The sequence below is a fragment of the Antechinus flavipes genome, chromosome 1, assembly GCF_016432865.1.
Source record: "Antechinus flavipes isolate AdamAnt ecotype Samford, QLD, Australia chromosome 1, AdamAnt_v2, whole genome shotgun sequence".
Taxonomy (NCBI): domain Eukaryota; kingdom Metazoa; phylum Chordata; class Mammalia; order Dasyuromorphia; family Dasyuridae; genus Antechinus; species Antechinus flavipes.
Window position 1 is genome coordinate 310,442,002 of NC_067398.1, and position 27,016 is coordinate 310,469,017.

At 37.0% G+C, this 27,016-nt stretch overlaps 1 protein-coding gene across 1 annotated transcript in view; it reads right to left on the reverse strand.

Annotated features, from left to right (window-relative positions):
• Positions 1 to 575: 575 nt before the first annotated feature.
• Positions 576 to 27,016, reverse strand: part of HS3ST2 (heparan sulfate-glucosamine 3-sulfotransferase 2) — a 144,353-nt gene continuing 117,912 nt past the window's right edge. The window contains exon 2 of the mRNA XM_051964835.1: positions 576 to 2,105. Within this exon, the coding sequence (XP_051820795.1) occupies positions 1,487 to 2,105 (619 nt within the window). The 3' untranslated portion in view covers positions 576 to 1,486. The remainder of the gene's footprint in view (positions 2,106 to 27,016) is intronic.

The following is a 27,016-nucleotide window of genomic DNA, read 5'->3' on the forward strand; positions in this document are numbered from 1 at the left end:
TTCTTTGACTTCCTGATAGTTCTTTGGTTCAGTGAGACCAAGAAAGGTTCTGGGACTAACGTCTGAAGATTTCCCCTCCCTTCTCCCTCTTACATCAGTCAGATCTTAAAATTCCTTGGGCTTTTTCTTTGGCCAGTAAAGAAGAAGGGAAAGTCAAGGATTGGATATATACCTGTATCAATCTATATTATGTGTGTATTATTTCTATATTCACACGTATGTATATATGGAGACAGAGAGAGAGAGAGAGAGAAGCAGACAGAGATGCACAAAGGTCTCTTATGAGGGAAGTAGTGAAGGGAAAAGAAGGGGAAGGAGGACCGTGGGTCTGTGGCTTGGTCATGCCCTTCTTGTGCCTGGCCAATGCCATGGATTGAAGTGATACTTCTGGTGTCAATCTTTCCAATGCTACTTTTGTCAACCAAGAACTACAGTTCGTCATCAGCTTTGCCAGCCTCACCCTTGCTTTCTGGCATCACTCTTGGGGCAAAGTTACCTACCCATTTTCTGGATTATTACTGATGATGGCATGCCCAAGTTCATCAAGACATGTACTGAAGAGGAAAAAAAGCACATTGTTAAGGACAAGAGAGAGCCATCTTTATTTCACATGAACAAGCATGGATTACATGCTGAACAAGAATACTAGTGCCAGTGAAGTACCCGTAACCACAAAAATCTGTGCTTTATTCACAGGACCAGCTATCATCCCAATGTGGCTTTCAAAGACATTGCTTCCCAGACATATCCATCAACATCTTCATGGTCCCAGGTTTCTCTTAGAGACCAAAGGCTCAGCCTTCCTGGGGATGAGGAGAGTCCTTCCTTTCTCTAGCTTCTGGTGGTGGAGGACAGGGTGGGAAAGTTGCTCTCAGGGGTCTGGAGGGTGTGAGGGGGTATGATGGAAGGACTCTTCTTTTTCCCCAGACTGTATTGGGAGGCATGAGCCAGTGAACTCTCCATGGGCATAAAGGGTAGGCACATGACAATTAGGAACTGAGTTTACAGAGCCCATTTCTGTGTAGACAGCAATAGGGATAGACTGGTGTATACATAGCAATATATTTGTAATCTCTGGGAAAATTCATTTTCTTCACAGGCAGGTTGTCCAGGACTGCAGGGAAGTCATACCCTATCCTGTTTTAAAGGGCTCTGTGGGTGACTGCCATGTGGCAGAAACAAGTCCAAAGGTAAATAAGAACCTTGTTGGACTAGGGACAGACAAGCCTTGATTTTTTTTTTTTAGGAAATCTGACAGGTCAGAAAAGTCCAGGTTGGTTTCCCCTGGCTCTTTTAGCCCCAGAGAGGTTTTGTGTCGGCTGTCCTATGGATGTGTTGAGGGTGGGGGAAGGAAAAATGAGGTGATATGAAGCATTAGGTAACATGGGAATCATGGGCATGTGGATGGCAGTGGCAGGGAGTGGGGCATGTGTACTCAAGAGCTGTCCTCAATGAAGCCTGGAGAGCACATTCCCGTCACAAGCTGTTATTCCCACCTGAAGTCCTGCCCAACAGTTTCATAAAATTTAATATTATAAGGTCTATAAAAGTCTCGGAGCTGGTCTATCACCTCAGGGTCTATCTGTACATGAGTTCTCCCTTTGGATTTTCCCAGACAGCGCGGTAGAATGCTGCTCTCGGTCTTTTTCAAGCAAGGGAAGCCTTTGGTCTTGTTGAAATAGAAGTGCTTGTCTGTGATGACTCTTTTGATGCCCAGGAAGTCCTGGACTCTGCCCATCTCCCCGGCAGGGTCTGTGATGAGGCGCTCCCCACTGACAAAGTGGATCTGGGCCAGTGGAAAGTACTGAAGCCAGCTCTCCAGGTGCACCACATACATGCCGATGCGGATAGCGTTCCAAGACATATCCACGAGTCCCAGGCTCCTGTTGCGGAAGGAAAGCCCCTCAAAGGTTGGGATGTCTGGCTTCTTGGAAAGCGTTTGGGTGTAATCCGAGATAGCCCGTGTCACCGGGTTCCGGACAACCACGATCAGTTTGGTATCTCGGGACATATTGAAAATGCGCCTTGGGGCTTCCTTGGTCACAAAGTAACTGGGTGTTTTCTCCATTGTAATCTGAGTTTCAAGGGTCCTGGGCATGAGGCTTCTGCAAAGAAAAGATACACATAGTCAGATCCTTGGAGGTATGCATGCTCAACCTAAGACCTAGCCATTTCATTTTTGAGATTCTAGAACTCTTAAAAAAGATCAATCATATGGAAAATGCTATCCATATCCTGAGAAAGAACTAGAAAGAAGTATGGAGTCTGAATGCAGATCCAAGTATACCATTTTCACTTTTTTTTTCTTTCTCATGGTTTTTCCCCTTTTGCTTTAATTTTTCTTTTACAACATGACTAATGTGGAATTTTATTTAATATATACAATCATATTAATCAGTATTGGATTGTTTGCTGTCTTGGGGAGGAGGGAGAGGAGGAGAGAAAGAAAAAAGGAAATAATCTTATAAAAGTAAATGTTGTAAACTATCTTTATATGTGATTAGAAAAAAATGTTATTAAGTGGGGGAGGAAGAAAGATCATAGTATGTTCTATTTAGTTCTTAGTGAGTAGAAAACATCTCTTCCCTGTCAGACAGAAAAAGAAAGAAGGAAACAGAGAGAGACATATAGAGAAAGGAACAAAAGAAAGAAAAAGAAGAAGGAAGGAAAAAGAAAAATAAAGAAAGAAAGGGGGAAGAATAAGAGAAAGTAGGAAGGATGGAAGGAGGAAAGAAAGAAGAGAGAGAAGGTAGAAAGAAAGGAAGGAAAGAAAAAGAAAGAAAAAGAAGAAAGGAAGGAAGGAAGGAAGAAGGAAGGGAGGAAGGAAAGAAGGGAGGGAGGAAGGAAAGAAGGGAGGGAGGGGAGAGAAGGAAGGGAGAGAAGGGAGGAAGAGAAGGAAGGAGAGAGAAGAGAGGGAAGAAAAGGAGGGAGGGAAGAGAGGGAGAGAAGAAAAGGAGGAAGGGAGGGAGAGAGAGAAGAAGGAAGGAAGGAAGGAAGCAAGGAAGGAAAAAGAAAAAAAAAGATCCCTTTCCCTCTGCTGGGAATTGGAGATACCTATCTGATCAGATTCTTGTACCAGCCTAAGGCCAGCCTAAGGGCACAAAATTATGAAATCAGCAGTATATCTTCATTCTACTCAATAAAAAGACAAAATCTGACTCCAAAATACTGATGGTAGAGTGTGCCTTCCCCTTTGGGAAAGAGGTGGAGGAATTTGGATATAGAGTGAATATATATGTTGTCAAATTTGGATAAGTTCAAGTTTAGTTTGGCTTAATTACACTTCTGTGTTGCACAGGAAAATTCTTGATATTCCACTTTCTTGGTCAGAAACTTCAGAGGTTTCCAGATGTCTGTAGGATAAAATACAAACTTCTCATTTTTGGCTTTTGAAGCCCTTCCCAATTTGGCTCCAGTTTTCTCTTGGGGGGTGTGATGCTAATTACACATTAATTTCCATCATACATTAATGTGACCTATGCTTCTCTGGATAAGACATTCAAATTTCTACTGCTCTGCTGTAACCCAGGCTGTTGCCTATATTTAAAATGTTTTCCCTGCTCACCTCCATGTTTTGGATCCCCTAGCTATTTTTCAGGATCGGGAACAGTTTAAATGCCAATTCTTCTTTTCTGCTTCCTTCAAATCATTAGTGTCCCCCAATGTGATATCATTTCATATTCATTGTGTATATATTTTATGCTTACTGAATTTATTAAATGCTTCATTAGAACATATTCTCTTTGAAGGCAGGGATTATCTCACTTCTGTATTTGTATTGATAATTGAATAAATTGGGAGGTCAGTGTTCTTGAGAAGTGATGGTAATACAGGAAAAAAATTGTCTTTTCACATACCTAGCCTCTCCACTTACCTTTTTTCTCTTGATTACATAGGTAACCATCATTCTAATATCCTTGTCTTCAAACCTTTATTTTCTCTCTGAATTATTCATTTTTTGATCAGGATACAAGCTCTTTTGGAAATTGGTTTTGCTAAAGCTGTCTGCATCTGATCTTGTGTTTGTGGAAAAAGGTGGTTATGAGAGTGATCTGAAGAGAGGATGGTGTAACCAAATCTTAATTTCATGTGATCTATTCCAGCAGCTGATCCTGAATATTTTTGTGGGAACAATTATATTTCTTTTGTCTTTAATCATTAAAATTTGGCAGTGGAAAATATCTCTTTATAATACTTTAAGCACTTAAATTTTATAGCACTTATAAAAGGCTTTCCTCATCACAACAATTCTGTAAGGTAACTAATACAACTATTAGTCTCCTGATTTTACAAATGAGGATACCGAGTCACAGAGGTTACATGACTTGTTCAATATCCCTTCCACACTGTTAGAGTAGGGACTCTGACTCAGGTCTTCCAATTCTGAGATCAATCCATACCATTTTCTCTGTCTCTTTTTCTCTTGTGTATTTCTCTGTCTCTGTATATATATTTCTCTATCTTCTATCTTTCTTCCTCTCCTCTTTCCTCCATTAAAAGAAAAATCTCCTTGAGGGCAGGGGATGTCTCACTTATATACTCATATACCTGGTGTCTAGCACTGACACACAGTAAGTGCAATAGAGAGAGATAGAGACGGAGAGACAGTGAAAGACAGAGAGAGATAGAGAGATAGAGAAAAAGATGAGGGGCAGAAGAAGGAGGAGGAGGATGAAATAAAGAAGAGGGGGACAGAGGATCATAGTGAATGGATGATGTATTTAAGCTGCAAATGATTACTAAAGATAGATATCTTTTAATGACTTCTAAGCAGCTAATCAGAAAATACAAACCTTATCATTGTCATGTAGGTACAACAGCATTAGCCATTTGATGCCAGGCTGGTCTCAAGTCTTAAGTTTGAAGGCACTATTGTATTGTAACCCATTTTCAATGTTGGGAGAGGCTTGAGTCCATTATAGACATTTAGGATTAATAAGAAGTTCCTCTAATCAAGCCTTGGGATAAGACTATGCTTAGATTAAGATGAAATGGACACCAAATAAACTTTTTATATGTTTTTAAAGTTTTTTAATACAATAATCTAAATTCTCATTTAACATTTATGTTTATCTGTTCTATTAAAGTTACAATTATTAAGTATTTATTTGTAGAATGTGATTCTAGGGATCAAGGATGGATAGAAAGAAGTACAATATGCAGTCCCTCCTCTCAGGGAGTTTACAATCATTTAAAGGAGATAAGATATATAGATGACTAAGAATAAAACAAAATAGAATATGATAAAAATTGGCTATATATTCTTTCTCATGTGGCTGGGCAAGTGACATTAGAACCATCCTATGAAGAACTGTAGATCTTTTGCAATGGATTCCCTTCAAAAAGTAGGATGAAAAGTTAGTATGACCACTGGATGAGCTAAATAATCATTTTTAAATTTTAATTTAATTAATTATTTATTTTTTAGCACACATTGCTTTGTGAGTCATGTTGGGAGAGAAAAATCAGAGCAAAAGGGAAAAACTATGGGAGAGATTAAAAAACCAGAAAAAAAAAAAGATGTGAACATAGCATGGGTTGATTGACACTTGGCCTCTTAGTTCTTTTTTTGGATGCAGATAGCATTTTGTGTCCAAAGTTTATGGGGATTGCTTTGGATAACTGAACCACTAAGAAGAACCAAGTCTTTCATAGTTGATCAATGCAAATTCTTGCTGTTATTATATACAATGTATTCCTGGTTCTGCTTGTTTCACTCAGCATCAGTTCATGTAAATATTTCCAGGCCTTTCTAAAATCATCATTTTTATTTAGAACAATAATATTCTATTATCTTCATATACCATAACTTGTTCAACCATTCCCCAACTGATGGGCATGTGCTCATTTTCCAAGTCTTTACTACCACAAAAAGCTGCTACAAACATTTCTGCATCTGTAGGTCCTTTTCCTCCCTTTATGATTTCCGTTTGATACAGGCCCAGTAATAGAACTGCTGGGTCCAAAGATATACATAGTTTTATAGCCCTTTGGGCATAGTTTCAGATTGCTCTCCAGAATGGTTGGATCATTTCACAACTCCACTAACAATGCATTATTATTCGGTACCTCAGAATTATTTTAATTTGTAGTTCTCTAATCGATAATGATTTAGAGCATTTTTTCATATAACTATAGATGACTTTAATTTCATCATCTGAAAATTGTCTGTTCATATCCGTTAACCATTTGTCAATGAGGTAATGACTTGTATTCTTATAAATTTGCACAAATAAAACCAACAAAAACAAGATTAAAAGGGAAGTACAAAGCTGGGGGAAAATCTTTATAGCCAGTGTTTCTGATAAAGGTCTCATTTCTAAAATACATAAAGAATATATGTCAAATTTAATGTACTCAAAGTTATCAATTTTACCTTTTATAATATTCTTTAGTTCTTCTATTGTCATAAGTTCCTCCCTTCTCCAAAGATCTGTTAGATAAATTATCCCTTCTTCTCCTAATTTGTTTATAATATTCTTTATGCCCAAATCATGTATCCTTTTTGACTTTATATTATTACAGGGTGTGACATATGTCTATGCTGAGTTTCTGACATATTATTTTCTAGTTTTCCCAGCAATTTTTGTCAAATAGTAAGTTTTTATTCCAGAATCTGGAGTTTGGGGGTTTATTAAATACTAGATTGCTATAGGCCTTGCTTATTGCGTCGTATGTATCTAATCTATTCCATTGATTCTCCCCAATATTTCTTAGCTAGTGCCAAATGGTTTTGATGACTGCTACTTCCTAATATAGTTTTAGTTTTGGTACTGCTAAGTCACCATCCCTTGTATTTCTTTCCCTTGATATTCTTGACTTTTTGTTCTTCCAGATGAATTTTATTATTACTTTTTCTATTTCTATAAAATAATGTTTTGTTAATTTGATTGAGCTAAACATCATAACCAAAAGTCTACTGAACAGAGATTGCTGGATCATTAAGGTCCCACCCCTAAAATGATCTCCTGAAAACTACCAATTGATTTTTAAAAAGTAATAGAATAAAAAATGGAAATAGGATACTAATAAACTGTCCAATAAGCACAAAATTTTTCCATTTGTTAGTGAGTAGACTGATGGTCATTGTGTCTAGTTATAATGTATATGAAGGGGTTAGAATAAGAAGACATATTGGGGCAGGGGTTCATGTTGTGTTTTCACCTAATTAGTATTACTCTTTGCCTGGGGACCAAGATGGTTTTAATGTTGGTGAATGGATCCTGGTCATCACATTGTGTGGGAGTGGTAGCAAGAGCTCTGTCAGGGGATAATCTCAGCCTTATTATTCAGGAGAAGAGGGATAGGGCTAGAGGAACAGAAGGCAAGGGCTAAGGTTTACTAGCTTTGCTCCAGCAACTTGTCCTGGATTCATTTCTCTTTCTCTGCCATGGTATATTGAAGACTGTCCATGGGGGCTACATTAGCTGAAAGAAGCAGGGAGATGTCACCTTCACAGCTACAGAGCAGGCAGTTTGCTAGGGCTTGGGTGTGTTCTGCAGCAGTGAGGATGCTAGAGATATCACATCTGTCAGCAGCACCTGGCCCTGCTCCTCATCAGCACCTATGTTATCAACTGTTGAACTCCCCTTGCCAATACCCTTGTTGCTTTGCAACAGTCATTCCTTACTCACACATGTTTTCTGAACCCCCATTTAGCCTTTCTAAGAAAGTATGTCTTCCTTCTCTCCTCTGGTAATTCACAGAGTCATGTGCAACCAAGGTAGAGCCCTACTTTAATGCTTGTACCTTCCCTCTGAAATTGTTTACAGTTTATTCTGTCTGTGTCTTGTACATTGTTCTTTGTATATTGTCTACCATTAAAACTATAAGCTCCTTGGAAGCAGGGACTTTGTATTCCCAGCACTTAGCACATAGTAGGTACTTTAAAATACCTGTTGACTAATTTTATTAGAAAAATGTAATGATTATATGACATTAAAAAGAAGACAAGTAGTAACTGCTGTGGTGGAGAGAGTGTCAGGGACAGTTTTCTGAGAAAATGGCATTTGATTTAAGCTTTAAAAACGAGTTGGAATTCAACATCCTGAAGGATAGGGAGGGTATTGTTAATATAGGGAGCCAGTGCCAGCAAAGGAGTAGAGGAAAGAAATACAAGGTATATGTACAGAGTAGTCATGAGTCCATTTGATTCCTGTCCTGTCCTGAAATGCCACCAATTTATCATAGAAAGTGGCTTAATATACTGTACTCTTGGGCTTGACCAATTTCTATACCTTCAAAGTAAGTTTGAAGGACCAGATTCTCTTCAGTTGACTTCATACCCATCTGCTTCTGCCTGCCAAGGACCTGGAGTCTCCCATTTCTCCCTTTTTCTTTGTGAATGAATCAAATGGGGGGAAAATTGCCCTCTGGATGTTCCTACAGAGGCCAAGTCCAGAGGATGCTGTTCTTATTATGTCTCCAGTTGAACCTAAAGATTTTTGGTAGCCCTGGTGAGTAACCAAGTCTAAGAATATAAGAGACTGCTTGTTATTATTGCTGTTCAGTCACATCTGACCCTTCATGACTCTATTTGGAGTTTTCTTGGCAAAGATACTGGAGTGGTTTGCCATTTTCTTTTTCTGGTTCATTTTATGGATGTGGAACCTGAGGAAAACAGGGTTAAATAACTTACCCAGAATCACCTAATAGTCAGTGTCTGAGGTCAGGAAGATGAGTCTTTCTGCTTACTGCTTCTAAGCCTATCCTTTGTGCTACCTAAGTGCCCTAATAGTGACCAAATCAAACTTTGCTCTTTGTGATATTTTACATGTTAGAAATTAATGCTTTCAGCAAAAGGTTGCAGTAGGATTTAACAGAGGAAAGAGCAAGGAATAGTGTGATTTTTGGTGTGATTTACTGTTCTAGCATTTTTGAGCATGAAAGGTTATTTTTTGTTTTGTTTTGTTTTTAGCATTTCAGACATAATTTCCCAACAGAAATCATTAGACCATTCAGATAATCACTAGAAGCTATAAGCAAACTAACTAAATTTTTTTCAAGGAGTCAAAACAAAATAAGGGGTTCTATAAATTATGTATATATTTGAGTCCAATAGTAAGTAACATTTTCTTCTGGAATTGAGCTGGAAAAATGTAAATTATAGTTACAGTACTTTGTTTAGCACAGGCACATAAAATCTTTAAGTTGAAGGAATAAATAACCCAGAGTGACTTTTAATGGGGTTCAAGAATAAAGGATAATAGAAAAAATCTTGTACCTTAGGGATTCCTCAGATTCATTTTATTTGGGCTAGAGGAGTTTCATGATATCTGTTTTAATCATGGCAATAGTTTCAGTCTAGAAATTGATTATTCTAAAGGTCTAAAGTATAGAATATAGAAGGAACCACAAATCTTTTATCTGATTAGTGTTGATCAAATCAAACCAAATAACCCATAGTTAACCTAACTCATAGAAAACAAAACAAAACAGAACAAAAAGACTTCTTCTTTTTGACAAACCCCTATAGTGAGCCATCCAATATAAATGGGACAATGGAAAATTTCATTGCCTACATAATCTATTGTTGAATAGCTTGGATTATTAGGAAACTTTCCTCATGCTGAGTCAAAATCTACCACTCTGTAATGTCAACATGCTGTCTCCAATTCTACTCTCTAAGGTCAAGCAGAATGAATGGAATCCCCCTTCTGTATGATAGAATTTCAAATATATAAGGACAACAATCATGTTCTAACTCCCAAATATTCTCTTCTTCAATCTAAAAATCACCAGGATTATGAACATCATAATCCTTGTACTTCTATTCCCTGGGACATTTAGGTTGTCCTCCTATGGGTCTACTGCAATTCTGTTGGCCTTTTCCTGTGGGAGGCCCTGGTTTCTGTATCCTGTGTGTCTTTGTCAGTCTTTGTTCATGATTGAGTTCCCATCACATTCAACTCAACAACCACGCAGGAAATATTTAGCAAATACATGAGTCTACTGTCCTTTTTTTTTTTTCTTCTTCATTGGCATAAATTGAGTCTTCAGAATATCATTCTTGAAAAACTCTTAAACCTCTTATGATGACTTTCTTTGTAAAGTCACAGGCCATGGAACCTTACTTGTTTTATAAATTTCTTTTACTAAAGCCCACGACACAATCAGACTAAACAAGAGCATTTCATATAGTGAACATCTTTCTCCTCCTCCTCCTCCTCATCATTGTCATTATATTTATCTAGTACTTACTATATAATTGCAACTATTATCCTACTTGATCCTCACAACAATCCTAGGAAGTAGGTGTTATTAACACTTTACAGATAAGGAAACTGAGGCAAACAGAGGTTAAATGACCCGGGATTACATATTTATTGGCTATATTCGAATTCAAGTCTGCCTGTTTCTAGGCCTAGCTTTCTATCCATTACTTAGCAAAGTTTCAGATATTTCTATTTTGTCAACCACTCCTTCCTTATTGATCAGAATTTGTTCTAGAATATTTGGTCTTTGCTCGATTTCATACTACCTCCTCTGCCTTGCCCTTGGTCACCTCCTTTATTTTCTAAAAGAAGAAATTGTCAGCAAGGCAAATCAAGACTTTATCAAATAGTCTTCTCTTTATAATTCTCTTTATAAATTCTTCTCCATGCAGAAAGTTGGAATCTTCATTATCTCTATGCCTTTGAAGCTCAGCTTCTCTAACTTTGGGAAAAGTGACAATGATCAGGTAGAGCACTTTACCACGGTCACTTATACTTATGTCATTTTGAAAAGTTCCTACTTAAAATAACATAATATAATAAAATCTGGGAAAAGACCTTAATTTAGAAAGGCCAAGTTTATCCAATGCATCCAGGACCATTGCCAGTAACCTTGACCTTTGTCTTACTACTGGACATCCATGACTCTGGAGGAGAGAATGGGACTGATAACTTTGTGCAGCTCTGCCCCACAAATCCAAATTCATGCACAAGTCAAGATATCACTCTCAAGATGTCATTATCCTCTTCAAGGATAACAAAGGAAAAACAGCAATGAAATATCAGTAATGAGAGTTGAAAGTCCCAGGGATAATTATCAATTCTGTTCATTCGATGCATAATTCTTATAACAATTGTGAGAAATAGCTTTGTGGAAAAGGAGTTGGCTTTCAGAATTTATTTTTATTTTTTATTTGTATTTAATTATAGGTACATATACATGGACTATATTTGTAAGAAACAAAACTTCTTTACCTCACTTAAAGATGATAGAATGATAGAAGGCAAAAGGAGAATTTAAAACACACACACATACAAACATGTATATGAATGTTTATATATTTGGGGCTACATGTATATCTGTGCATATATATATACACACACATGTAAATGTGTGTATAAATATATGTATGTATTTATATGCAAAATATGTATGTGTATTTTTAAAAACTCTTAGCTTTGATATCCCTAAGTCATTCCAACCCTCTAAGTACCATTAAGAATTTGAGTCACTGCTTTTGCTTTGAAAGAGTTTTAAAGCAGGAGGGACCAGGTTACCCTTTGAGGTGATAAAATTTCAATTTGTTTCTTATGGTTTTAATGCCTGTGGGTGGCTTTTATTATTGTGGTATGAGTTTTCCAAGAGAGTACTTCAATAAATAAACACCTACCTATTTGGACTTTTTACATAGGTCAATTGGCTGATTATTTATAGCCTGTCCAATTTTGCTGGGTTTCTTTTCCAATTTAGTTTGGGAATAATTAACATTTAGTGTATCACGTTTGTAAGAGTTGCTGAGTTTAGGTAGAAAGTAGAATTTTAATACCTAGTTGAGCTAATGATTGTAGAATCAAAATCTTTGTATCGGATGGACACATAAAGGCCATCTCTTTTAACTTCCTATCTATTATGGGAATTTTTTCTACAGAATTCTTGCTAGATTTTGCTTGAACATTTTACCCTGGAATCTCCTTCAGAACCTAGGGACAATTCTCCCTGGAATATTCATCCATCCCTTTGTCTTTTTAACCCTGGAATTTCACACTGTCATGATAATCTCTTCTCATTTGTAAGTTCCTTCCATAGTCTCCATTTTCAGGAAGGCTTCCAGACTGGTCAATCTTCATCGACCTTCCAGCCTTCACTACCATATATTATGTGGATACTTCCTACTACCTTTCAACTTCTTTTTGTATGTTGCATTCTTTCCTCTCCCATAAGAATGTAAGTTTCTCCTAGGCATGGACCCACACTTAATACCATACATCAAGATAAAATAAAAATGGGTCCATGATTTAGGCATAAAGAATGAGATTATAAATAAATTAGAGGAACATAGGATAGTTTACCTCTCAGATCTGTGGAAGAGGAAGAAATTTGTGACCAAAGAAGAACTAGAGTTCATTAGTGATCACAAAATAGAAAATTTTGATTATAACAAATTAAAAAGCTTTTGTATAAACAAAACTAATGCAGAGAAGATTAGAAGGGAAGCAATAAACTGGGAAAACATTTTTACACTTATAGGTTCTGATAAAGGCCTCATTTCTAAAATATATAGAGAATTGATTCTAATTTATAAGAAATCAAGCCATTCTCCAATTGATAAATGGTCAAAGGATATGAACAATTTTCAGATGATGAAATGGAAACTATTTCTACTCATATGACAAGGTGTTCCAAATCACTACTGATTAGAGAAATGCAAATTAAGACAATTCTGTGATACCACTACACACCTGTCAGATTGGCTAAGATGACAGGAAAAGATAGTGACGAATATTGGAGGGGATGCGGGAAAACAAGGACACTGATGCATTTTTGGTGGGGTTGTGAACAGATGCAACCATTCTGGAGAGCAATCTGGAATTATACCCCAAAAGTTATTAAACTGTGAATATCCTTTGATCCAGCAGTGTTTTCTACTGGGCTTATACCCCAAAGAGATACTAAAGAAGGGAAAGGGACCTGTATGTGCCAAAATGTTTGTGGCAGCCCTGTTTGTAGTGGCCAGAAACTGGAAAATGAATGGATGCCCATCAATTGGAGAATGGTTGGGTAAATTGTGGTATATGAATGTTATGGAATATTATTGTTCTGTAAGAAATGACCAGCAGGATGAATACAGAGAGGACTGGCGAGACTTACATGAACTGATGCTAAGTGAAATGAGCAGAACCAGGAGATCATTATACACTTCAAAAATGACACTGTATGAGGATATATTCTGATGGAAGTGGATCTCTTCGACAAAGAGAAGATTTAACTCAGTTCCAATTGCTCAATGATGGACAGAATCAGCTACACTCAAAGAAAGAACACTGGGAAATGAATGTGGACTACTTGCATTTTTGTTTTTCTTCCCAGGTTATTTTTACCTTCTGAATCCAATACTTCTTATGCAAAAAGAGAACTATATGGATCTGCACACATATATTGCATCTAGGATATACTTTAACATGTTTAATATGTATAAGATTGTCTGCTATCTAGGGGAGGGGGTGGAGGGAGGGAGGGAAAAGTTGGAACAGAAGTGAGTGCAAAGGACAATGTTGTAAAATCACCCATGCATATGTTCTGTCAATAAAAAGCTATAATTAAAAAAATAAAATAAAATTTTAAAAAAGAATGCAAGTTTCTCAAGGTCAAGGACAATCTTTCTGTTTGTATTTTGATTCCTGGCATTTAGCACACAATAAATGCTTGTTGTCTGCTTGCCTGCCTGACTTCTGGAATCTATCATTCTAAAGTCTTTCAATCATGTCATTGAGTTAAAGATTAAATAAAAGAGATTAACAGACACACTTGTTTTACCCATTCTTCAATAAAAATCACCTTAATCAGGAAATCAGGTATCTCTAATTCCAAAAATAGTGTCTCTGAGAAGCTTCCACGGTTAGGAATAAAAAAAACCTGTCATCATAAAATTCCAGTTTAGTCTTTTAATTAATCTCTGCCTCAGTTTCCTCAATTGTAAAATGAAGATCTACCTTACAGGGTTGTCATGAGGATAAATGAGATAATATTTTGTATTCAGCACAGTGCCTGGCAAACAGTGGGTGCTTAATAAATACTTGTTCCTTCCCTTCCTCTCTCTTTTCAAAAATTAATGACATCAATGTTATGCTAGTTAATTTGTCCCAGTACTACATTCTATCAAAAGCTTCTAGTAGATTGACAGGTTCAACATAATGAAGATTAGTAGGATCTCAAATGCAGTGTTGAGTCCTGCTAACAATAAAAGTGGTCATTTACTGACTGAAAATGTCTTGGAAGCTTCCTTGCTTGGAAGTGAATAATACTGATCTTTCTTAGATTTTTGTAGCTTGTTCATTAGGTGGTGATCATATGATTTAGAGGTTAAAATTAAGAGGCTTATTGGGTACTAGTAAGGTAAGTCCTGTCTTGTTACTTCTCAAAACTACTGAGAAAGCTGGAAAGTTGATTAGTATTCTTATTTGTGTGGATATTTGTTGTCTATTAGATTCTTTCAATCTAGCTCCTTAACTGCAGGGATTTTTTTTTTTTTGGCCTTTCTTTGTATTTCCAGTGCTTGGCACAATAAGAATTCAAAAGCCAGGGTATCCATTTGTTAGAGTTCTTCATGTTAGGCTACAGGATTAGGATTATAAATATTCTCCCAGCTAAGGTTAAGGAGGAGGTAAAATCTGCTAAGTCTGTATTTACTAAACTATCTTGGGGAAGGGGAAGTATTTTGGTCTCTCCAGGCTCCATCGTTTAAGATGAGGAGAAGAAAAATTCCTTTTTAGCTCCCTGTCCTAATTTCTAGCTCCCCAGATTGACCAACTCCAAGCCAAAGTTAATCAGGCTCCTGCCCCAAGTCTGTTCACAGAGTCAGACTCAAAGTCCCCACTTTTGAGAGTCCTCCATCTGTTAATTGGGAATAATTAAATTGAGATAAAAGAGATAGATTCTCATATATCATATGAACATGCATGTGAATGAACAGGTGCAGACTCAAGCCCTGCTGATAAGTTGTATCATAGACAAAACTGGCAAAAACAAAGCTTCATCCATGAGCAAACTTGGTTCCAAGACAGGAGACAGAAGAGGAAAGCTCAGGGAGCTGGTCTTTAGGGAATGAAACATGAGAGGGTGCTTAGGTTGAAAGGAGGACCCTATTTTTCATTCAGCTCTGATGATAATGGTAGAGAAACCACAATGACCATTGTATTCCCCAAACAGTTTGTATGTATGTGTGAAAAGGAGCATGGGAAGGAGAAAAAGAGAGGAGAGAGGCAGTGAAGGAGAGAGGAGGGTGTCCACAAACATTTGCACTGAATATGAGAATATCCATATGGAGATGTGTGACGATGTATAAGAGTGCGTGTGTGTAAATGTATGTGGAAACATATGTCTTTGAATATGTGCATGTGCATGACTATTATTAGGAGGTCACAGAATTTTCATATCTCTGATTATTACCAGGGAAATTAACTGGAAAAACTATTCATTTTCCGCTAAATTTGTAAGATATCATTATATGTTCTGCAAGATGTGGCTGCCTGGGGGGCCCCAGTGATATATTAGAGCCAGGCTGAGCTTGCTTGCTCCTTGAAGATGGTTTTAGTCTCTAGAGGGACAATTATATGAGGGGAGTAAGGAAGCAAGTCTCTTTTTTTTGTAAGAAACTAGTTCACAAAAGTTGAAGTTTCAAACCTTAAAATGCTGAGGAGGGGAACCTGAGTCAGGACAATTATTGCTATTCTTAATAAGTCTTGCCATAGTCTGGCTTGTTCTGGTCTCCATGGAGTATAGCAATGGAAGAGCCATCTCTCCTAATGGGTCAAATTTCCCCAAATTGCTATCCTCAGAAAGTAACACAGACCTGGGGAAAAGCTCCCTAAAAAATCTCCAGGCTCTCTGCCCCATCCTGACTTTTTTAACCTGGCTCTGAGCCTCCTGATTTTGTGAGGCAGGAGGGAAACAATGGAAACTTGATTTGAGTTAGAAGACTTGGATTCAAATTCTTCCTCTGAAACTTATGACCATTGCTACCCATGGCAAGTCACTTAATGTGTGGAAATGTCCATTTCCTCATCTGTAAAATGAAAGGGTTTGGATTACATAAAAGATCACAGATTTAGAGATGGAAAGGACTTTTAGAGGCTTTGAAGGCCAGCTTGATCATTTTAAAGATGAAAAATGGGGGCTTAGAGAGAGTAAGAAATTTTCCAAGAATCAAGTTTCAGAGGTGGAATTTCAACTCAAATCTTCCTGATGTCAAGTCTAAAGACTATCCATGGTGCTCCCTAAATTTCATTTCATCATCTTTAAAATGATGAAGCTGAATTCAGTTCCAATTGATCGAGGATGGACAGAAGTAGCTACACCCAAAGAAAGAACACTGGGAAATGAATATAAACTGCTTGCATTTTTGTTTTTCTTCCCTGGTTATTTATACCTTCTGAATCCAATTCTCCCTGTGCAACAAGAAAACTGTTTGGTTCTGCACACATATATTGTATCTAGGATATACTGTAACCTATTCAACATGTAAAGGATTGCTTGCCATCTGGGGGAGGGGGTGGAAGGAGGGAGGGGAAAAATCGGAACAGAAGTGAGTGCAAGGGATAATGTTGTAAAAAATTACCCTGGCATGGGTTCTGTCAATAAAAAGTTATTTTAAAAAAATGATGAAGCTGGTCTTCATAGCCTCTAAAAATCCTTTACATCTTAAGTTGTGTTTTAGGTTCCTCAGGCATTCTAGTTCTAAAAGAAGAAACAGCCAAAACTGTCACTGGAAGGGTTCAAACTGGTCCCTCTGGAAACCAAACTACAATATTTCTACTCAGGCTTAGACTCTGGACCTGGCTTCTGAGCCTTCTAAGAATCATTAGACTGTAAGAGTAAGAACTATCTAAATTTTCCCAGGTGCCCCTGTCCTCCTACAGAGAAACTGCATTTTTATTTGTTCTTTGTTTTCTTATCTGAATTTCTTTTATTAAGGGCAGGACTCTTTTGTTTTGGTTTTATATCTCCAGGATTTAGAACAGTGTCTTGAGCATGGCAGGTATTTAATAAATGTTTGCTGACTGGATGAATGGAAAATATGACTGAGTGGATAATTTGAAATCACCTGAAGCATTGAGAATGTTTATTTTCTTATTTCTTTGTATGGAGTAGAGAAATAAAGGTATTCATATGCTTAAACATTATATGAGAGGCACATAGACTGCATTACCCATTGGTGATGGACTCCATCACCTGGGTCCAAGGGCCTCATTCATCTTTATTGAGTACATTGAGCCTTAGTGAGCATGTTTATAATGGACCAGGTATGTGCTAAGCCATCCTAACCTAGTAGAGACAGGAGAATAAAAAGGTGGCATTAAACATGCCCTTGAGAATCTGGGCTAAGATGAAAGATAATGTGTGAGAATGTGTCTGTATATGAACCTTTGTGTAAGAATTAACTTTGCATGTGTATGTGTGCATGACTATCACAGGAGGTCACAAGATTTCCATATCTTATTATTACCAGTGAAATGAGCACTGATTAAATTCATACTGACTAAAAATTGGCTTTGAAACAGGATAATAGAGTATATAATGATGATAATAATAATGGCTAGCATTAAGGTTTGCAAAAAAATTTACAAGTATTATTTCATTTGAGCTTCATAACAACCCTGGAAAATAGGTGCTATAATAATGATCCTCATTTTACAAATGAGGAAATTGAGTTAGAGAGAGGTTAAATGATTTGCCCAGAGCCTATAGCTAAATGAATGTCTGAGGCTGGATTTGCATTCAGTTCTTCCTGACTGCAGGTCTGGTGTCCTGTATACCAAACCACCAAATTACCAAATTATTTTTTAGCAGGACCAAGTATAAAAAGATGGGTGGTATAGACAGTAAGTGCTGTGGGTGGCCAGAAAGAGGAAAGACCAGTGAAGGTTAGAGTTATCCAAAAAACAAATTCTTGCTAAAAAGGGAGAATAGAATGGGGCTTGAATGGTTCGTGATACAGGCATGGAAGAGTGAGAAGGGAGCTAAAATCTCACATGCAGAATTGGAAGGCATTAGAAATCATTTTCCTCCCACGAGATGAAGCATCCAACAAGTGCCACCTAGTTCTTAATGTTCTCTCCTTCAAATCATATGGAGTCAAGAACTCAATATATTTCAGATTATATTCTAATGAGAATAGGACAAAGGGAAACTACTACCTCACATTTTGGACACTGCTTTTATTCATTAAACCTAAAATATCTTTAGCTTTTTAAAATAATCTATACAGTAAGTGCTTTATAAATGTTTTTTTTTTAATTTTAGTATCCTTGAATGCTGCTGATTCATTGTGGTTTTTAATTGACTAAAATCCCATTGTTGTTGTTTTTGGTTTACTCGAACCACTGTCTAGCCATATTAGCACATGATTGGAAGGGACAATATGGTAACTTCCATCTCAAGCAAATGGATGCTGAGGAAACAGCTCAGTGCCCTATGGGATAAAAGTAAGAAAGCTGATCTCACTTAAGAATCAAAGCCAAGAGAAGGAATTAGCTGGAAAGGAGGAGAAAACAGCAGAGGGATGGGGATTGTGGAATGTATGGTGCCAAGTACTTATGGCCAAGAACTTAGGCTAGCCAAATACCTTTAGTAGGAGACAGCATCCAGATCCAGACTACTTTGTATCAAGCCCAATAAAAACCACATTCATTTCTGTATAATTGTTTTTAATGTAACACTTAAAAAAATCCCATAACAGCTTTTTCAAAACCTCAGTCTTGTTTTTATGTGGACTTAGGGGTCAGGGGAACAGCTTCTGGTTGACCAGAGGGGCCCATGTCAGGACGTATTCTACTGGTCAGGCTTGGTAGGAGTTGAAATCATTAGGTTATAAAGCTGGCAAAAGTGGGAAAGAGGGCAAGTAGTGAAGGATCAACAAGAAATGATATATATGAGCATGATATCCCTTTCTCTGTCAGGGGTTCTGTGACACAGGATGACTTTAAATGTATGAATTTGAGAAAAGGAATATTAAAAGCTTATAATCCAAGATCAATCATTCAAAAACACAAGAAGATTAGCAGAGAAAATATTATATTTCTAGTATCCAAGATAAAATGTAAAGGCAGCACTAGGCTTAGTCTGCTATAATACCAACTACAAATAGGAGAAAGCAGCAGATTCCTGTTAAGACTCTTCATCAGTTGAGCAAGTATAGTTACATGAAAGTCATTTCTTATAAGAACTCTAAGACAAAGAGGCTGGTTTTAAATGGCAAACTGGAGTGTGATGGGAGTGCTCCAAAAATAGATGAGGATGGTGATGATAAAGAGACAAGGAAAAAGGAAGGAAGATTAGCAAATGAGAGAGAGGGAGAAATAGGAGAGAGAGAGAGGTGAGGAAATGGGGAGAGGAAGATGAGAAGGAGGGCAAGAGTGAGACAAGAATTTGTGGAGAAATAGGAACAGGGAGGAAAAAGGAGAGGCAGATGAGGAAATGGAAAAGAGATGAGGAGAGGAATAGAGAGAAGGGAAGATGAAAACATGAGAAGAAGGGGAGAAGGAAATGAGAAGAGGAAAAGGGAGTTAAGAAGACAGGGATAAAGAGGGAAAAGGAGGAGGAAGGGGAGAGAGATGAGAACATGGAGAGATAGAGATGAAAGAAAGTTAAAGGAAGAGGAGGAAAGGGAAGGGGGAAAAGGAGAGAAAGGAGAAGAGATTGCGGAATCAATGATTTTAAATGTGTCCTAATGACACAGAAGAATTTTTCTTCTTCTCCCTCTTTTTCTTCTTCACGACCAAACCTAACTTTTGCACCTAATCACCTTTCCATAATTTTAAAAGGTCATTAGTAATAATAACTGAAATTCACACAGCACATGATTCAAGGTGTTTTAAATAAAGGATCTCATTTAAGCTTCACAACTACTCTGTAAGGGAAGTGCTACAGATATTTTTATGCCCATTTCATAGATAAGAGAACTGAGGCTGAGAAAAGTTAAGCAATTTGTTACACACTTAACAAGTGTTGGAGGCAGGACTTGAATTCATGTCTTTTTGACTCCAAGAGTTTCACACTTTCCACTATTCCATGATTAATGCTATGATGGCTATCATTTAGGAAGGTAGACTTACCTGGGGAAAAAAATAAGATTGTTCTCTGTGGTTCATATTTTGTGCAGAAGTCTCTTTTTTGTTTGTTTGTTTGTTTTGTTGTTGTTGTTGTTATTTGTTTGGTTTGCTTGTTTTTTGGGGGAGGGTGTTGTATTTATTTATTTTAATATTCATTGCTTTATGAATCATGTAGGGAGAGAAAAATCAGAACAAAAGGGAAAAACCATGGCAAAGGAGAAAAAAAAAACAGAAAAAAGAAGTGAACATAGCATGTGTTGATTTACATTCAGTCTCTTTAGTTCTTTTTCTGGTTGCAGATGGCATTTTTTGTCCAAAGTCTATTGGGATTGCTTTGGATCACTGAAGCACTGAGAAGAACCAAGTCTTTCTTAGTTGGTCACTGCACATTTTTGCTGTTATTGTGTACAACGTATTCCTGGTTCAGCTTGGTCGCTCAGCATCAGTTTGTGTAAATCTTTCCAGGATTTTCTAAAATCAGTTTGTTCATCATTTTTTATAGAACAATAATATTCCATTACCTTCATATACCACAGTTTATTCAGCCATTCCACAACTGATGGGCAGATTTGTTTTCATTCTTTGAGTCTCTTGCATTTGTAGCAAAATGTTTAAATTTTTTTGGCACAAATTGGTAATTTATCAATCAAGTTGTGAAACTACTACATGTTCTATCATGTCAATTTCATGAATTGTATTCAGTTCATTTAGATATCATCTAATTCAAGTTCCTTAATTTGAAAATGAGGAAACTAAGTTCTAAAGAAAGGAAGTGAGCTGCCCAGGTTAACCGAGGTAGAAAGTAGCAGAGATGGAACTAAAAGTCAGGAGCTTTAGCTCTATATTCAATGTTCTTTCCACTATACCATTGTAGCTAAAAGGGAAAGATGATTAGTTTCACCCTTACTGCATTCTAGCAGAGTACAATCGTTGTAAATATTCTGCTCTGTAGTGATTTCATATGGATTCTGTTCCAATGAATCTTTAAAGGGATTTTATAAGTGATATCAAGGCATCACCAATGAAGAATAAAACACAACCAATTATAAACAGAACACATTTGTGTTGTCCAGTTGGACACATACTGGCAGACATGGAAGGTAACAGTAATAGCTTTGGGTGTCCCTAAAACTTCTGACTAGCCAGTGGATAGGCATAATACCCACAAGACATCTTCAAGTTGGATTATCAATAGGGAATCAATTTTTTTTTAGATTGTCCTTCGTCAAATCCTTAAAAATCATTATTCTGTCTTCTGTTTAGAGCTCTCTGGATAGAATAAACAATCATCAGGGAAAGAAACTTTCACTCAACTGAGAACAAAAGAATGGGAATAAGTAATATGAAAACCTGCCTCAAAAATCCTCTGGCTCAGCTTTGCCAGCCTTGGGGGTGATTTGTACCAGAAATCCATAGGTTAGGTTTCAGTTCTTATAGCTCAACCCACCCATCCTGGGCCTCTGTGCTCAAGTTGTATCAGTTTCTCATTTTCATGACATTGTCTAGTCTGAGCCGGTCATCTGCCCATTCGTATTTCCACTGTTTGACATTTGTTTTAACCTTTCTTTGCATTTTATCTGACTCACTAACTATCCAGATTGATGCTCCAGATCTTGGATCATACTTCAGGGATAAGATTTGGCTTATGGTACTTGAGTCTTACCTACCTGTTCTTCATAGACTAATCCTGGATTTGCTTTTCCAGATCCCTGCTTCCCTGCCTTGTCCATTAGCTAAATGGGTTCTAGGCTCTGCCTCTCTGTGTAGAATTCTACCTTAAGGGTCTTCTCACATTCCCAGTCCTAGTCTTTGTATCCCATTCCTGTAGCTGAACAAATCCCATGGCAAGAGCTCTTTAGAAGGTATCAGATACCCAAGGTGGTGACATTTTACTATCATGAACACCTGCTGGTCTTCAGGAAGCTGCTCTAGAAAGATCTTCTTTTATACTGAAAATACATACATGCACAAAAGAACCTAATTTCTCCTTTTTCAACTCCAGCTACTTTCATTGGCTCCAATCTGGGAATTGAACAATACTTGAAGAAAAGCTTCCTCCTTGCTAAGCAAATGAGTAGCCTCTGGGCACTTGAGCATGTGGCTGGAATAGAGAGTTGCTCTGTTTTGAGCAGATGAGTCCCTTTTGATTGGGGCACATGGATGGAATGGGTAGTCACTCCCTGTGGAGCATAGCTGGAAGCTGAGCCATTTCAATACAAACTCAAGTAAACACTATTGAAGAAAAGCATTTTGGCTCCCCTGGAAATCATCCAAACACAAAATGAGGAAACCATTCAAGTACTAGGTTCTTTTATCTAAGGTTACCCTCTAGGTCAATGAAAAACAAAAAAGAGAATCATGACAATCAAGTGACTTCCCTCTGCTAATCAAAGGTTACCCCCTAGGTAAAGCAAAAACAAAAGGAAAATCCTGGAAATCATGTGAACAACAAAAGATCAAAAAAAATCCATAGTCTTGAAGGGACAAATTCACAGAATCATGTCACTAGCAGCCATGAGACCAGAGATGAATGTAGGGGATTATTTGCCTTCATAAGAGTACCAGAAGCCATACACAAGAGGAAAAGAGAAATTGTGCACATATACCTGATGAACCTGGTGCAATAGAGAGTAGCAAGCACAATCCAGGAAGAAGAATAGCAGAAGAGACGATCAGGAATATATAGAAGGCAACATAGAAGAAAAGATCTATCTTAATATAAACTCAAGATGGTTCAGAATAGCAATAGTCCAGTAATGAGGAAACATGGAGCTCATAAGACAGTAAAACAGATAATCTTTATCTAAGGGAGATACAAAATAAAGGGCAATCAGAGAAAAGAATGGAAACAGATCTATTGTGCCCCTAGGTGGAATTGAATACCACACTGAAGCCCTGGGGAAAATAGGGCATCCTCTTCTCAACAACAAAGTTGCTAATATTTTTATAGGCTCCTTATCTTAGTTTAACAGGATTGGTTACTGGAGAAAAGGAGTGAGGAACACAGACCTGGGAACTTTTGTTTATTGATACCAGTGGGGAGAGGAAGAGTCCTGGAGAAGTGGAGGCTAGTTGGTATTCAAACTTACTATCAGAAGAAAATAATTTGGACCACTATTACCATTTGTAATTTGAGAGTGACTCAGCCTCCCTGTGAGCAGCTTCTTCATTTTGTGGATTGGGGAAATTACTGCCTCTTACATCGTAACATCAGAGAGTAAACTGTACAACTGTACAAGTGAACAAAATAAAGAAAATAAACAGGGTTAGCTAAAAATTCTAATTCAAGGAGATGAATCTCAGAGTCATAGAGTTGGAAAGGACCTCAGAAACCATTTGACTTCATTAAGTATCACTGGGATTTGGCAGAAAGAGACTCAAAACTAAACTATAATTCTAAAAGTATATAATTTATTCAAAAATAAGACGAAAGGTATATACAGGTAGAAAGTAGCAGAGTTAGGACTTGAATCCAGGTCCTCCGACTATGTTAACTAAGTAATATAGTGAATAAAGTCAGAGGCTCAAGTCTGGAAGATTTCTCTTCCTGAGTTCAAATCTGGCCTTGACACTTAGTTATATGTCCCTGTTACTTAACTCTATTTACTTAAATTTCTTCATTTGTAAATGAGCCGGAGAAGAAAAATGGTAGACCTCACTAATTTCTCTACCAAGAAAATTCCAAACAGCATCACAAAGAGTCAAATATGAATGAAATAACTGAATAGCAACAAAATATTCTGGCTGTATTATTTAATACAAAGAAGATACATCCAAGAGGAAATGAAGGGGATCAAAGTGAAAAAGATGAGAGCATTTAGGTGTGTATTACATACCTAAAACAGATGTAATATCCTTATAAAAGGATAAAGGCAGATCATACATATAATACTAGTTATATTGTGATGGGAAATTTGACTATTTGGACATCTATTTTTTCCTTTTTCTCCCCTTTTATCTCCTTTTTTTTTTTCTATCTCTGTCTCCACTTAACTTTCTCCATTCTCTCCTTCCCTCCCTCTCCTTCCCTCTTCCTCTCCCAGTCTCACTTTCTCTTGCAGCTCTGCTGATAAATTTTGTTATAATGAGCACCTTATCCATCAAAAAGGAGAATTGCTATTCTGGATGTAACACTGACCAACAAGGAAGAACTGGTTGATGAAATTGAAAGTGACAAGACCTTGGGGATAAGTAAGTGATAATAGAGATCATGATAGAGAGGTAAAGAAAAGCTGGACTTAATTCACCCTAAGCTTTGGGAGAGCATATATAAAAGGATGTAGAAAAAGGATAGTAGATTTCATTGGCATAATATTTTATGGAAGAAGTTTGCTGAAGAAAAATTAGATACTTTCAAGAATGAAATTCTGAGATCCAAAGAGAAATGATCCAAAAGGGAAGAAGACCTGAAGGGAAGGATGATTAAAGAGAGTGATGTAGTTATGTATATGGAATTCACCAACCAACTTAGAGTTTTAAAGGGACTTCATGGAAGATGAAGGCAAAGGCAATTAACTGAGGATGAATTCCAAAGTATAGGTCAATCCTATAAGAATAGTGTCAAGGACTACTAAACAAAAATAATGAACTGAGGCTGGTCATGAATACAAAACTAATGAAAAGGGGTTTCAAGACTAAGACTGGGACAAGAAGAGGAGGAAAAAGGTTAGGATCAAGGCTCTAGTTAGATAATGAATGGCAAAGAATACTGAATTACTCAATACACACTTTGCTTCTGTTTTTATCTTTCAAGGATCAGCATTAGATTGGGAAAGATGGAATGAGAATGGATAGTAGGAAAGGAAAACCAAGATAAAAGATAAGACACTTAAGCAACTAAGTGGCATAGCAGATAAAAAGCAATGAGCCTGAATCAGGAAGACCTAAATTCAAATTTGACCTCAGATATTCATAAACTGTGTGACCCTCAGAAAGTCACTTATCCTGTGCCCCAGATTCTTTTACTATAAAATGGGGAAAATAATAGCTCCTACCTCCCAGCATTGTTGTGAGGATTCAATGAGATTGTATTTATAAAATGCTCAGCAAGTGCATTTAACTAATGTGTGTTCCTTTCCTTTTCCCTTCTGCAAAAAGACCCTGACTAATTATATACTAATTGGATACTAACTTTATATACTAAAGGATACTAAAATAATTGTCATATGAAATGGCTGAGTTGATAATCCCACCTCTGGTGCTCTGAGAAGTCATTTAAATTCCCCAGGCCTAAATTTCCTCACCTTTAAAATGAAGGGGTTGGACTAAATGGACACCAAGGCCACTTCCAACCTTAGATTTTTGTATCCTATGGCCCTTGAAAGATCCCTTCTTAATAGCTTGCTTTCTTAGCCCAAGATCTCTTTGTATTTACCCTGTATATGTTTTTCACTTATTTCTCTGTTTTTCCTAGTGGAATGTAAGTCTCTCAAAGGAATGGACTGTTTTTATTCCTCTTTATATCTCTAACAAATAGCACAGTGCCTAGCCTATATAAGCATTTAATAAATGCGTCTTGGTTTTAATTGAATTAAAACTTGGAGAAGGGGTAAATCACCACAGGAAAAAGGCAAGTGACCTAATTTTCAAAGAGAAGAGACCAATTTTCCAAATAATAGATCAATGACCTTGACTTCTTATTCCTTATAAAAATCTAGGACACATTTTAAAGTAGAGGTTTATTGGCACACTGAAAGGAAAGCAGTGATTACTAAAAGCTAGAATGACTTAATTAAGAAAAAGTCATTTAGACCAATCTGTCATATTTTGATTGGGCAACAAGACTGATAGATCAGGGGAATGTTAAGACACAGAATGCTTAAGGTTTTAGCACTAACATTTGACAAAACCTCACACTATCTTTATGGCCAAGGGGGAGAAACATAAGCTAAATGTTAATGAAATTAGTTGGAGTTGGAGCTAGAGCACAAGTTAAATGACTAATACAAAGACTATTTACTAATAGATCAACCTTAATTAGAAAAGAGTTCTCCAGTGAAATGCCCCAGAAGTCTGTCCTTATGATATGATATTCTTATCAGAGATTTGAAATATATGAAAGAATGGTAGAATTGGAGAACTGCTTGTAGAATTGGCAGATCGTTTTAAGTCAGGAGTGATAGCTAATATGTTGAATAAGTTTCAGGGTCCAAAAATATCTTGACAAGCTAAAATTATAGGTTAAATCTAATTTGATGAAATTTAATAGGGAATAATGTAAAGCCCTTCATTTGCGTACACATAATCAATTTCACAAACATTATATAAAATAATTGTGTTTGGACAAGTATTCTTATGAAAAAGATAGGGATTTTTATGGCACATAACTTCACATGAGGCAGTAGAATGATATGGCAGACTAAAAACCTAATACTTGCTCTCCTAGGTAAAATTAAGAGAGTCATGATGCGTACTAGGAAGAAAATATAAATTCTACAACAATGTGCTTTGGTTTGATCGTATTAGTCGTTCTAAGTACCATATTTTTGGAAGGACAACAGAATAATAATTCCAGAAGAAGACAACTAAGATGGTGAAAAATTTAGAATATTTCCATCTGAGGATCAGTTTAGGAAATTGGGAAATGATATTTTGCCTAGAAAAGAGGAGCTCAGAACAGGAAGAAGATTCCATCATGTGGGGAAGAAGATTTAGATTTGTTCTGCTTGACCCCCAAAGGATTGAATGAGGAACAATGATCAAAAATTTCAGAAGCAGATTGAGCCTTCTTGTAAGTAAAACAAAATTTCTAACAATTAGAACTATTTCTAAATGGAATGGACTGCCTTAAAAGGTTATAAGTTCCTCCACATTTGTAGTCTTAGAGCAGATGGCAAATGACTACTTGTTGGAAGAATGTTGTAGCAGAATTCTTAGTTGGGAGTAGGCTGGGTTATGGCTTTGGAAACACTTTCTGATTTTCAGAATCTTCAATTCAAAGGGTAAAGCTGAGTAACCACATTAGGACTTGAATA